This window comes from Artibeus jamaicensis, unplaced genomic scaffold, assembly GCF_021234435.1.
Source record: "Artibeus jamaicensis isolate MK-2021 breed Jamaican fruit bat unplaced genomic scaffold, CSHL_Jam_final contig_432, whole genome shotgun sequence".
Lineage (NCBI taxonomy): Eukaryota > Metazoa > Chordata > Mammalia > Chiroptera > Phyllostomidae > Artibeus > Artibeus jamaicensis.
This window is the reverse complement of record NW_026521828.1, coordinates 106776-121009: the sequence shown is the minus strand read 5'-3', so window position 1 is coordinate 121009 and position 14234 is coordinate 106776. Positions and strand designations below refer to the sequence as shown.

The following is a 14234-nucleotide window of genomic DNA, read 5'->3' as shown; positions in this document are numbered from 1 at the left end:
AGCAGGAGAAACATCTCTGAGGCCGGAGCCAAGGGGGCTGCAAGAGAGACCAGACATAGGGGGTCACTTTATGTGAGAGGTAGCCCCCTCTCAAGGGTGGAGAGTCAGGCGGATTCTGGGTCCCAGGAGGCCTGGTGGGGTGTTTGGATTTCATCCTGACTACACCGGGGATCCGCGTGCCTGAAGCCAGGGAGTGAAAGGGTCTGACTCCCGTTCTGCACGGGGTCGGAAGGGGCACGCTGGTGAGAATGGAGAGTCAAGTGGGCAACTTCAGAATCAGAGATGATGCTGAGGATGACAGCTGAGACTTGGTGAGAGAAAACCGAATAACAGATCGTAACCGCTAACATCGATTGGGGTGCAAGAGATGGTGGGCCATGTGCTTTCCAGGGTGCAGTAGGTTACTTGTGCCCCTTTCACGGATGGAGGGAATGGTGGTTCAGCAAAGGGGTGCCACTTGATATAGGGCACCCCCCCGGCAGAACTGAGAGTGCCAGGATTGGAATCTGGGTTCCTCTTACCCGAGAACCCACTACCCTTGTTGTCACACTGCTCTCAGGCTGTGAGCTAGCCCAGCATGTTCATTCCCGGGACGCTCCTGATGCTCTCCGCCCCGCCACGCCCACCTGGCCCCGGGTGTGCAGGTCAGGACCGAGCAGGGTGCTCAGTTAGCTCACCTGGGACTCTGGCCTTCCCAGGCTATGACTTAACTGAGTACAGGTATACAAGGCCCTGGTACTGTCCTGCGTATTTGCTCATTTAAGGTGAGTGCCGCTTTATCCCCTTAACGTGGATAAAACAAGTGGGGCATTGTGGTAATAGATAAATGACTTTAAACGTTGAAGGTCAGTGTCACAGCTAGGAAATGCACAGTCAAGGTTGGCGTCAGGCCTGCCCAGAACCCACAGAGGGCTTGTGCCAGCTGTATCTGCCTTGGGCAGACAGAGGGGACTCATGTCCCCTTGTGCAGCCAGCTAGAAGCTGGATCCACCTCAGCCGTGAGCTACGGGAATGGGCAGGAGGGCCACAATGCTGGTCAGAATTACCCATTTGTGTGCAAGAAGAGGCCAGTGGCCGCAAGGGGGGAGTCCGGGATTTCCTGGTTAATTAAAGGCTCTGCTGAGTGTCTGCCAGCCATTGCCTTAGATGAGGAACCGAGAGATCCCCAGGGCCTCTCATCGGGGAGGGAATCATGCTGAGTGCTCTCAAACCAAAATAAAAACAGGCTCCCTGCTACAGCAGGTGACAGACTTCAGAAAATTGTTCCCTGGAGACAAGGAGGTTCAGGTGGAACCTCTGATGAGACTCCACAAGATGCCACCCAAGGGGGGCGTTAAATCAAGCCCGGGACCCTCAGGCCCCACCTGGGTTCCAGGAGTGACCCCTCTCCTCTCCTCTGCAGCGTCCTTGGGGCTGCGGGCCAGAGACAGCGTGTCTTGGGGTGGCGTTTTCCTCCTGCCGCCTCCAGAACCTTCCCGCAGTGATTGATGCCAGGCTGAGCACAGACGCTAAGCAGGTTATGCGATTAGTGCTGCTGTTCAGTCAGCAGACAAATTAATCTTCTTAAGTGGTTTAGTGGAGGGTGGAGAGGAGGGGGTCCAGAGGCAGGAGGCCTGCAGGCTGCAGCAGAGTGGGACCCAGGCTGGGAAAGCCGCGCCCAGGTGGCCGCTTGCATCCCACAGTCTCCTGGCGGGGGCATCGCTCTCCCCAGCCCGCCCACTCGGGTCTCTTCTCTAGTCTACCCCCAGTGCCTGGCACATAACAGGTGCCCAGTAGGGCTGGCTGGGAGGTCAAGGGACCTGAATGTGGCCTTACCTACTGTGCAGAGGGCAGGAACTGTCCTTTTCATCTTGGTGGCTCTGAACTTGGCAACGGGCCTGGCACACCATTGGAATCCGTGACTCAGCACAGGCAGGAAGGTGCAGCAGGCACTGAGTCTCGGGTTGGAGACTTTTGAGCGTCTCCATCAAGGGCAGGAGGATGAGCTGAGTTGAGTGGAGCGGGATAGGCAGAGTGGGACAGCCAGTGCTTTAGTCCTTCCCCTCACCCTTCCCAAGTGTCCAGGGGCTGTTATTTTGCCCCAGCAGTGTAGGGATCCATCTGGAAGGCATGGGATGGCATCGCAGTAAGGATGGTGGTAATGGGTTTTATAGGGCTCTGTCCCCTCCAGTCTCTATGCCACAAACTCCCCTGTCACGTCTCATTGAGTCCCCCCAGCTGCCCTACAGGATAAGTGTTCTCCCCGGTTTATGGATGAGGAACTGGGACTTACAAAGGTTGTGTCTTGAAGCCGTGAGTGGTGGATCTGAAATTTGAACCCAGGCAGGTCGACTCCAGGGTCTGTGGTGTCAAACACAGAATCAGACGCCACCCTTTCTTTGCCCCAAAGCAAGGCAGGACCGGGCTGTTGAGTTCAGAGGTGGTTGGAATTGGTCGGGACTGACGTAGGGCAGAAGATGGGTGGATCCGACGTGTGTGTTGCAAAGAACAGTACCCTGGTTTCTGAACCTCACCTCACCACCCCTTTCCCATCACTTCCTCCAGCTGTGAGCGCGACCCAGGGGTGTGGCCTGAAGGCGACCTGTGTCTCGGCTGCAGTGTCGGATGAATCCGTGGCTGGGGACAGTGGTGTATATGAGGCTTCTGTGCAGAGGTGGGTCCCTGGGTCCTGGATGCTGGGAACTTTGAATCTGCATACTTTGGGTCCCCGTGGTATGTGGGAGGGACCTATAGGAGGGCACGTCCGGGGGACCCCACATTACCCCCAGGAGCCCTGTTTGGGGCTGTGCCAGAGAGGCAGACAGCGCAGCTCCTCCTGCGGCCGGGGCCGTTTCACATTCGGAAGAGCCCTTGTGTTGTGGCTGCCATTACGGGGTGTAAAAGCAGGGCAGCACATCCTGGAGAAGAGGGAGAAGAGGCAGACCCCTGTAGGAGAGGGGTCTGGAGCAGGCGTGGGGATTCGGGGTCTGCGGGGAGTCTGGGTGGGCCCCCCACCACTCTGCCCCTGCCCGGACAGAACCCAGGCCACTGCAGGGAATCGTGACCGGCTCTCTCTCCCCTGTCACCTTCCAGACTCGGGGCTTCGGAAGTCCCTGCTTTGGACGGTGACGAATCAGAAGCAGTGGGAGCAACCCGGGTTCAGATTGCCTTGAAGTAAGTCACCGGGTGGTGGGGACAGAGGGGAGTGAGTGGTCTGTGCAGGGTCTGTTCCTCGGAGGCCCCGGCTTCCAGGCAGAGTGGGCGGGGCTCCTAGTTAAAAGGAAGCCTCCCCGTTTTACCACAGAGAACAATAAGGTTTTAGAGACCTCGTTACTTGCCCCGACTCACTGAGCTGGCCAGTGGCAGGGCCAGACCAGGACCGAAACCTGCTGCCTCCCGGTCTGTTTGGTCATCGTTACAGTCACTTTTGTCCTATTATCTCCTCCGGGGTGCAGCCACCTGGACCGAGGTCGACCCCTGGAGGCAGCAGCCATAATTTTGCTATTCTCATTTTCTCTTGATGGGGGATGTCCTCAATATTTCTTTGATAGGCATTCATTGCCAACATTTAAATATCAGGAAATTAATTTTACACAAACTTCTGGCCTTTCTTTAAAAATCCGGACAGATAGCTCCTATTTTCCTGAATAGCAGCAAAGCGCTGGGCCTGTGCTCTCCAGCACAGCCACATCTGAGACTATGAAGAGGGAGATCGATGTGTTACTAAACGCTGGGCCACTTGCCCCTTTTGCCTTCAGGTATGACGAGAAGAATAAGCAATTTGCAATATTAATCATCCAGCTGAGCAACCTCTCTGCCCTGTTGCTGCAACAAGACCAGAAAGTGTGAGTATGTAGAGCTGACAGGGTGGGCTGTTGGCTCTTCTGTGGCCATCCCCGGGGCCCCTCTTCTGCTCTGTCCTGCTCCGACAGTGGGCCCCGTAAACCCACTGTGGGTGTGGCGTGCCTACTGCAAAGTACCGGCACAGTGAATGTGGGTGCGGGTGTGACTGCAAACACACCAACTATACTGAGAAGCCCTCTGCACAGTGATTCCCGCACAAGCACATTCTGAGCACCCACCACATGCCAGCATGAAGAACAGGGTAGTGAGCAAGTCCCTGCCAGTGTGAGCTTGAAGCCTTGTGGAGAAGGTGGTTGTGGGTCCTTTTACGTGCTCTCAGCTCAAGTGTTCCACGCAGAAAGAGGCAGGTCTGCCGTTCGAGAGTTGGCACCCGTCTCTGGGCTTCTGTTGAAGGGTGTGCTGGGGGTCACCCTGAAATTGATCACACAGCAAGTACCCTCACTGTCCGCCCATGGGCGCTGCTCCTTGCCGACCCAGTTTCTGTTTCACTGAGCTCATCCGCCTGCTGGTCTCCTTTCACGACACCGTCGGCCTTGACGACAGCAACAGGAGCTTGTGCTCCCATGCTCTGCGCCCCACCAGCTTCTAGGGTGCAGCACGTGGAAAGGAGGAAGGGAGGAGGAGAGGCGGTGAAACAGAAGGAAGATGAGATAGGACACGGGAGCGTGTTGTGGCCCAGGCTGGCCCGGGCAGTGCCAGGATGAATCACCTTCGTAGCTCATTGCTGCTCCTGCTGGGGCGTCCATGCGAGTGCCCAGTGGTGAGCTGTCTGGGCCAAAGGGTAAAGGCACGGGTGTTTTTGTTCAGATTGTCGTCACATTCTGCCTTCCTACCAGCAGCTGTAAAAGGTGTCGACACGCAGCCTGGCCGATCCTCCTGCACGTGGAACTTTGCGCACTGCTGGCCTCAGGCTCCAGGCACTTTGAGGTGCTGAGGGTTTAGGGGATTCAGGAGAAGGAAGAGCCATGTGTTATCCTTAGGGGCCCTTCTGCATCCTTCACACAGGATGTGTGATGATTTGAGAAACGACAAACCCGGTCCGCTCGTTTGCTTTGGCATTCGCAGCATCCGGTCAGCCCAACACTTCCGCCCCGCGTCTGGGCTGACACGGGCCCCCCTGCGTTTGTCTCCCTCCAGGAACATCCGGGTGGCCGTCCTCCCCTGCTGCGAAAGCACCACCTGCCTGTTTCGGACACGGCCCCTGGACGCCTCGGACACCGTCACGTTCAACGAGGTGTTCTGGGTGTCCATGTCCTACCCAGCCCTTCACCAGAAGACCTTACGAGTCGACGTCTGTACCACCAACCAGAGCCATCTGGAGGATTGCCTGGTGAGGGCCGTGTCTGTCTGTCTGTCCCACCTTCTGTCCTTCTGGGAATCGGTCCACCTTGCACTGCAGGGAGAGGAGGTGGCAGGCTCATCTGCGCCGTTGGGTGGAGAGTCTTCCACAGGCAGGCAGACCTGCTGGGGGCGGGGGTCTTGCTTCGCAGGAGGAAGAGAGATGGACCTGGAAATGTGCATGTGTTTCATTTTTAAGGATAAATCATGTTTCAAAAAACTATATATTTTTAGAGAGAGGGGGAGGGAGGGAGAAAGAGATGAACATCAATGTGTGGTTGCCTCTTCACGCCCCCTACTGGGGATCTGGCATACAACCCAGGCATGTGCCCTGACTGGGAATGGAACCAGCAACCTTTTGGTTCACGGGCCGGCACCCAGTCCACCCAGCCACACCAGCCAGGGCTGAAAGTGTTGTTTAAAATGTCAGAACTAGGAAGTTAATTAGCCACGTACAATAGCTTTACCGAACGGCATTACAGGAGAACAAATACACAGGGGCTCAACTCCCACCCTTACCCCTCACTGGGTAGCTGGGTGGCCTTGGGCGAGTTACTTCACTTCTTTGAGCCTATTTACTCAGCCATAAAATGCGATGATGCCCCCCCTTGTGGCCACTAGAAGAATCATTATAAGGGTTAAATGAGACAGTTCATGTAAAGCACCTACTCAGATGTCTGGCACGCAGTAGGTTCTCATTGGATGGGGCCGGTACTCATCCCCTCTCTGGAGGAAGGCTTCTCCCTCCCCTCCCCACTTTGGCAGGAGTCAGGATTGGAGATAACTGGGTGCATTTGTGTCCCAAGAAAGCCAGTCCCTTAGAGACAGGCGACCCAACTGCATAGAGATGCTGCTTAGCATTCTCATAGGCGAAGTGGGGATTCATTGCCAACTCAGGGGCTTGTTGTGATGCACAAGTGAATTAGAAGAAGGGAAGGGCCGTGTTAAGCCTGTGCCATTCAGAGTTCTGAGTACGGGAACAATAACTCAGTTCGTGGGCACAGAGGAGCTCAGACGTGGGCTTTATACCTAGCAGGTCGCTCCGCTCGCTGTCATCTTTCCTGAGAACCTGTGGGGTGATAGGGGTACCTTGGGGAACCATGTAGTCAAGGAGCCAATTTTGATTGCTAACACGTAAACCACCAAGGATCCATGATGCACTGATGAGGACCATGTCGGAGGTGACAGGTCGAGGTCACAGAGACAAACATGGGCATAAGCAGAGGAGAAAAATGGGGTATGCACACCTCCAAATCCTACGGAAGCTGAGGAGTGGCAGCATGGCTGTCTTGCTTGTGGATGGCCGGTCTCCTTTCTCCTGATGTGAACCACAGGCCTCAGCCCCTAGTGGGGACCCCGATGTGCTTGTGGTGTAAATCCCTGGCTGCCGTGGAATTGTGGGGCCACATCTCTGGAATGCTGGCCCTGGGTCGGGGTCACCAGCCCTGTGCTTCCCTGCCACGTTCCCTGAGACAAGTCAATCCTCCGTCTCTGTTTTTGTATCAGACAGGTGGGTGGTGCTCTTTGGATTAAATGAGGCCCTTAAGCAGCGCTTCCCAAATTTATGAAACACACACGTGTTACCTGGGGCTCTGGTTAGAGTGCAGATTCTGGTCCAGCAAGTCTGGAATGGGGCCCAGGATTCTGCATTTGTAACGCACTCCCAGGTGATGTCGATGCTGCTGTGCCTACGGCAAGGATGCAAAGCAGTGGAGAGCCTGCACTGGGTACCATTTCCTCTCCCTCCTTAGCTGGGGGACATCATTGTCTCTGCTGCTGTTGCTCTGATCCATTACTGACCGTTATGCAATTTAGGCGGCAGGCCCTGACCTTGGCTCTTTATGTGTATTTTCTCTGTGGATCCTCACCAGTCTTACAAAACAGGTTCTGTTATACCAGTGAGGAAACCGAGGCACAAAGAGGAGAAAGAACTTTCTCAAGGCCGCACAGCCAGAAAGTGGCAGGTGCAGAATTAAAACCCGGGCGGTCCCGCCTCTGCAGCCCACCCAGGTCACGCCCTGGGTGCCAGCACAGTGCTCCCTGGAGCCCCCAGGTAGGGTGGTGACCAAAGGTTCCTCAAGCATGGAGGACACTGAATGGCAGAGCACAGCACGTTTCCAAACCTGGGCTCCCCCGGTGGAGAGCAGCATCCTAAGCCCTGGCCATGCTTACACAGGAAGAGATTCTGTCTTATTTTCTCCGAATTGGATGCTTTTTATTCCTCCTCCCTAACTGAAGTCTGGCCATTACTGGTTGCCATGGCAGCAGCCAAGCATTCATCCCAGTGTGGCTTGTCTCCATTTGTGGCCAATGGGAGACCTACTTCTCTGTATCCCGTGGGGGCATGGAGTGTCAGGGTGTCATGTCGTGGTGGCCGGAGAAGGCTAGGAGGTGAGACACAGGAGAGAGGGCTGTCGGCCTCTATGCAGAGACGCCCTCGCTGCTGCGCTTGTGGAGTCAGTCCCTGGTCTGTTCTGAGCTGTTTCTGCAGCCAGGCAACAACAGCGTGCCCGTCCTGAGCGTGTCCGTGTGTCTAGCCCTGGGCTAGGAACTTTGCATGCAGTATCTCACTTAATCCTCACAGCAGCCCAGGGAAGGAGCATTAGGGTCAGTGTCCTCTGACAGGTAAGGAGCGAAGGCCCCGAGGGCTCAGTAACATGCCTGGGTCATCCAGTGAACAGGTGGAGAAGCCTGGAGGGATCCCAGGTCCCGCGTCCCTTATGCAAAGGCATTGCACTGCTCCACCTCTCACAGCGTTCCCGTCAGGGTGGCCGTGCGTGTCTCTCGTGTCCCCAGACCTAGACGATGGGTTTGGAGGAACACGTCGCCCGCCCTCCCCAGTATCGCAGGCAGTGGTACTATCGGGTGCTTTAGTGCAGCAGAACTGGTCACAGGCTTTCCACCTGGGCCCCGGGTGCCCACTCCCATCCACTAAGCTCAGAGCCGGTCAGTGCCGGTCAGCACAGGTTCTGTGCAGGCAGCCCCCTTCCTAGCATTCTTCCCACATCACCTGCTTCTCCCTGTGTCTCCTTTGCTGCTGCTTCCTTGCTCCCTGACCGCTCGGTTGGAGGGCCCCGGGGCTCAGGCCTCAGTCCTCTTCCCATTCCTGTTTGCATTCACTCCCTTAGTGATATCCTGTCTCCCAGCTGCAAACACCATCGCAAATGGCTCTAGCCTGGGCCTCTCTACCTTGCATGTCCACTGTCTATTCCACATCTCTCGCATGTCCAGGAGGCATCTCAAATGGACTTGACCACAAGCACGCCCATTATCTTTCCTCCCACGTCCTCACTGTCTTAGCTGATGGCAGCCCACTCTTCCATTGCCCAGGCAAGACACCACAGTCGTTCTTGACCCTTCTCTTTCTTCTGCCTCCCTCCACTGGCGTCCAATCCTTCAGAAGCTCCTGGTGGCTCCACCTTTGAAAGACCCCAAGACTACACCCACCTCTCGCCACTGCCACACCCACCGTCATCGCTTACCAGGAATTTTGCGCTCACTGGGAGTTTTGTGGGAATCTCCTGCGCTGTCTTTTGCCTCTGCCCGGCCTCCTTTCCTCTCTGTTCTGCACATACTCCACTGCTCTGCTTAACTCTTCTGTGGCTTCTGCTGCACCTAGAGCCAACACCGGGACCCTTCCCTGGGCCTCCAGGGCCCTCAGGATCTGCTTCTTGGTGCCTCGGATTTCATCCTCAACACTTCCTCTGGCCTCTTTTGTGCCCCCAAATACACTGGCTTGCTCCCCCTTGCAGGCCATTGCACTCGCTGTCCCCTTGGACTGGAATTCTCTTTTCCCAAGTGTGACCCACCTCAGTAAGGTCTTTCTTCCACAATCACAGCCCCCCTCCGCTCCTGTCCCCTTTCTGTTCCCTTCCCCTGTATTACTTTTCTCTGCAGCTTCGCGCCACCTAACACTTCTTTCTGTCACAGATGTAGGGATATATGTTATTTTCACATTTTATCGTCTCTGAAGTCAAGGTGCAGTTTATACTAGAGGACAGTTTCTCATTTAATTGGCAACTATTTTTCTTTCTTTGCAGTGCCTGAGTTTAAATAGTATACTTGATAATAATTGACGGCATCTTAGAGTTGATGTAACGCAGTTTGGAGTTTACTTATGGATTTGTTTCTCTGATTCCCCCAGACTGGAATGTAATAAGCTCATGAGCGTAGGGATTTTTCGCTGCCCTAAACTCTGCTGTATCCCCAGCACCCAGAGCAGTGCCAGGCATAGAGAGACTACCCGGCGGATGGATATTGTCAAAGGAATGAATGAATGAGTAAATGCCCTCCAAATGCATCCATTTCACTGCGATAGGTCGCATTCACTTCCGCGAACCAACCCAAAGTAGACAGTGTATCTCATTGAAATAAATAGTAATCTGATGGCTGTGTTACCTTGCAGAGCTGTGGTTACATTCATTCCTCCTTGCCCCTCACACATGGCCTGGCATATTCTGAACTATAATGTCTGATGTGTTTGTCTCCCCGCAAAACCTGGGGGCAGAATCATGTCTTATATGTTTCTGTGGCTCCAGAGTCTGCACCAGGCTCAGTGAATATTAAATGAATAAGTGAGTGACAAACACATCTGTGTGTATATTTACCTCTATTCTAACTGCCTGCAACATGCCAGGCATTTAATACAGTGCCTGAATTGACTGGTCCTCCCAACAGCTCTGCAGGGAGGAGTTGTCTCCTGGTTTTCCAGATGAGGAAGGCAGTGCAAGGAAAGAGAGAGAGAGAGAGTTAGTTAGTTAGTTAGTTAGTTAGTTAGTTAGTTAGTTCACCTACTCACAGTTGTTCCCCTAGAAATTACTTTTGGCCACACAGGCTCAGCCTAGTCCATGCCATGCTCTGCCACGTCCTGATAGAAGGAAAAACTGGACGAAAGGATCTCAGTGGTCCCCCTCCTTGTCCCAGGTGCCATCTGGAGCCATCACTTGGCCGCTGGCCCACTTTGCAAGCTGGCTTGTATTCCTGCCACCACCGGTGGCCACAGCCCCTGTGGTGTTCCGGGAAAGCAAATGAGCTAAACTCCAAACCTGGTCAGAGCTCACCAGAGAGGACATGTGAAACAGTGAGACCACTGAGAACTGATGGATGAAATTATTTTCCAGTTCTTTCCACGGAGGACAAATAGTAAAAATTTGGTAAAAATACTAAGTTGCTTGAAATAAATCCTCTCTCAGTGAGGTTATATTAGTTACGTTGCATTGTTGTTGCTCATTTTACTCATAAAGAATCCATTTACATGATTCAAAGAAAAATTGTTTAGAAAGGTTTACTATAGAGAAATCCTGTGCTCTCCACTCTGTCCACCCTGGTCCCACTGCCTACCTGTCTGGGTAACCACTGGGATTAGTTTGTTCTTTACCTTTCCTTTATTTCTTGCTGCACATATGATCACGTGATCAGGCTCACTCTCCCTTGTACCTCAGATATGGTGCAAATACAGAGAAAATACATTCTTACCCCTCTCCCGCTTGTTGTTATTGAGGGGAAGGGAGGGAGAAAATATGAGGAGGATTCTCCCATTTTTTGTACAAAATATCGCATACTCTATGTTCTGTTCTGCACTATCCTATTTTTTCCCTCAACATCTAGCCTGGGAGTTTCTCCCTATCAGCCTAGAGATAAACATTTAATAAATATTTGGCTATGAGTGAATAATTAGTGAATGAGTGATTGGTGGAAATGATTCACGGCTGGCTTTCTCTTCCTCCCCGGGAGCGTCCCCCTCCCCTGCAGTGGTGTTTTCCGTACGTCCGGCAGGAGCCAAGTTCCCCAGGATCTCCCGGTCACCCTGCTGACGGTGCTCTCTTTTCCCGTTCTCACCAGGGAGGCGCCCAGATCAGCCTGGCTGAGGTCTGCCGGTCTGGGGAGAGGTCGACTCGCTGGTACAACCTCCTGAGCTACAAATACTTGAAGAAACAGAGCAGGGAGCCCAAGCCAGCGGGAGCCAAGGCCCCCACCCCAGGGCCTGAAAGCATGGTGAGCAGGACCACTTCCTACCTGGCTGGATGGGAGGAATGGGCTCTCCCAGAATTGGAGGCGGGGAAGGAGATGGCCCAGAGGGATGGGGGTGGACAGGGGAAGAGGGCAAAGCGGGGGAGAGCCCTGCAAAGGGGCCGTACCCCTATCTTTCTCCTTCCTAACGGTGCCCTCCCCCTCCGTACATTGCTTGACTGGCTAGAATTCGCCCGATGAAAACCTTTATTCACAACTTTTAAAAAAGGAATGGGAGGAGGAAATAGAAAACTGAGGAAGGCAGAAAGTTAATCTTTATTGAGGCCTTACTGTGTGGGCTCGTGGGCTACCGTGGAGGCTTTCCATAAGATACTGAGGGAAGTCGTGGGCGCCAGCCAGGAGGCGGGCGTTCCTGAGCTGGGTGGCAGGGACCACTCATCTCGCCTCTCAGCTTCCACGTCTTCACGACTAATCTGACTCCGAGATGGTGTTAGGAAGAAGTACACGTAGGGAGCGCCGGGCAAGGGCCTGACAAAACAGTATCTGTCTCATTATTTTTCTTGAAAATCTTACGTTGGCCCATTTTTTGGTTAAAAAACACATATTTTAGTGCCACACACTGTAACCTGTTAAATGTCCGTACACTGTCTTCTGCACTTGGAAAGCCCACATGTGCTGGCCAGGGGCCTGCTGAGCAGTGAAGTCACACCCTTGAACATGGTGCGATGCAGTGTATCGGGTCCTAATGGGGTCCCCAGAGAGGGTGTTGGGGGTCCAGGTGGCCTGTACATCTCTGCAGGGCTTCTTTCCTCTGCTCGTACGGTCACTGCCCAGCATCTCATCGGAGGGGATGGGCTAGCGCTCACAGGTAGCGATAGGGTTAAGGATTCGATCTATTTCTTTCTCCTCTTCCTCCTCTTCTTTTGTCATCACCATCATCACGATCATTTTCTGTGCTTCATTTTATGGGAGGCACTGCCCTGGTTCATTACGTGCAATTTACTGAGGCTCAGCAAGGGCACCTGAGGACATACATCTATCTAATAAGCAACAACTCTACGTGTCAAACTTAGGTTTCCCTCACTCCAAAAACATAACAATGGCTGGCAAAAAGTCTTAAAAAAAAAAAAAAAGACCCCTCTACTTCCTAGAGCCCGTGCTTGGATAAGTCACATCCACCTTGGGCTTGTTAGTTTCCTTCTTCCCATTTCTCAGGGGAGTAGTCGTAATCTCCCCCTACCAGGATGGTGTAAGGATTCAGTGAGGTGGTACCTGTACACCACTCAGTGTCTGGCGTATACCAGGCCTTCAGCTGATTTTAGTCCCCCTTCCCTTCTCCCAAAGAAAATCTGGCTTTACCCTACCACGGGCATTTGCCCATTAACCCCGTGCTCAGAAAAGATCAGTTTTGCTTTGCTATTTGCTGCCATTTACTGAGCGCCAGTTATGTGTGAGGTGCTCTTCTGCACACCTTATGCGTGTAGTTTTCCTAACAGCCCTTTGTAGTAGGTGTTATAGGAAACTGGATCTCAGGTTAAACAATTTCCTCAACTCACACCAGCTTCTTTGCTGTAGACACCGTTCAGTATACATACTCTTCCTCCAGGAAGCCTTCCTTGAATGCAACCAGCTGAGGTTCTGTTCCCAAACATTAATACCTTAACCTCCAGCATAGTCCCTCTCACATTGTTGTGATGGTTCACAGTTCACGTGATGGTCTCCCTGATACCCTATGATCTCCCGACAACCAGAGACCTAGAATTCTGTTTCACTCATCTACTGAACTTGGCTTGTCTTCCCAAACTGTCCACTCCCACCAGGGTTATTCTCAGGAGAACTGCTAGTTTAGAAGAGCTAAGCACCGTATTTCTAATGTTTAAGTGACCTTGAGGCACGATGCTCATCCAGTTTCACCCTCGGTTCCCTGGGAGGGTCACAGGCAGACAAGCCCCGACTCTTGCCTGGAGGGGCTGCGCTGGTGGTGTTCCAGCGAACCCATCAGCCTTGATCTCCGCAGGACGCCGTGTCTGCTCTGTTGGAGCAGACAGCCGTGGAGCTGGAGAAGAGGCAGGAGGGAAGGAGCAGCACCCAGACCCCAGGCGACAGCTGGTAAGTGACGGCTCTCTTGGGCCCCAGGAACTGATCTGGCTTGGACCTGGGCCCAGGCCTGGCTTCCCTGACTGCTGGAGCAACCAGGAGACGGGTCCCCATAGGAACACCGAGAACCTGATTCCTTACGGGTTCTCTGCAGTCAGCGAGGCAGTATGTGGCCTGGAATGCTGGCCCCTCCATGTATCATTTTCTGTTCTATGAATCACTCGTGCTAGTTCACATCTAGTGTTAGTTTGTCTGGATAGACTTAAATCTAAAGAAGCTTGCCCTGCGGGTAGCTCAGTTGGTTAGAGCGTCATCCCGTACACCAAAAGGTTGCAAGTTCAATCCTCAGTCCAGGCACATATGGGAGGATCGCTCTTTCTCTCATGTTGATGTCTCTCTCTCTCTCTTTCTTTCTCTCTCAGTCCCCCTTCTTCTCTCTCTAAAATCAATAAATAGATCACAGATCCTCGGTGAGGATAAAACAATAAAAAGGAAGCTTTGTTAGTGTTTCAGCTAGTAGTAAAGACTCTCCCTGATGTAATCCAATGGAGAACGCAGCGGAGACGCTTTCTTGTGGTGCAGTTCAGGGCTCCTTAGCTCCTGGAAACCCAGCAGAAAGGTCTCTTCCACCTTAAGAAAACAGTGGTGTAGATGAGGGTTCAAATCTGAGCTTCACTGTTTGTTTGTTTGTTTGTTTGTTTGTTTGTTTGTTTTGTAACCTTGGGCAAAGCACTTCTCACTTTTTACTGCAGGGTAGCTGCATATAGCAAAGTTCACCTACGCAGCCCATACAATAGAGTGAATTTTCAGAAACCAACCTCCCCACGGAACCAGCACATTCCATCTGGGCAGTGACCGCAGCCTGTGAATGACTCTTGCCACTTGGGCGGAGGTCTAGTTGGGCTTCGGTGCATGTGCTCCGAATTCAGACAGATGGGGATTCCGGGTCTCGCTCAGCCAACTTCCTGGGGGATCCTGGGTCCGGG

General features: G+C 53.2%; 1 protein-coding gene across 1 annotated transcript in view; it reads left to right on the top strand.

Annotated features, from left to right (window-relative positions):
• The window catches only part of WWC1 (WW and C2 domain containing 1), a 117722-nt gene that overhangs the window by 87631 nt on the left and 15857 nt on the right, over positions 1 to 14234 (top strand). The window contains exons 12-17 of the mRNA XM_037167964.2: positions 2545 to 2653; positions 3073 to 3153; positions 3738 to 3824; positions 4981 to 5173; positions 11023 to 11175; positions 13169 to 13260. Of these exons, the coding sequence (XP_037023859.2) occupies positions 2545 to 2653; positions 3073 to 3153; positions 3738 to 3824; positions 4981 to 5173; positions 11023 to 11175; positions 13169 to 13260 (715 nt within the window). The remainder of the gene's footprint in view (positions 1 to 2544; positions 2654 to 3072; positions 3154 to 3737; positions 3825 to 4980; positions 5174 to 11022; positions 11176 to 13168; positions 13261 to 14234) is intronic.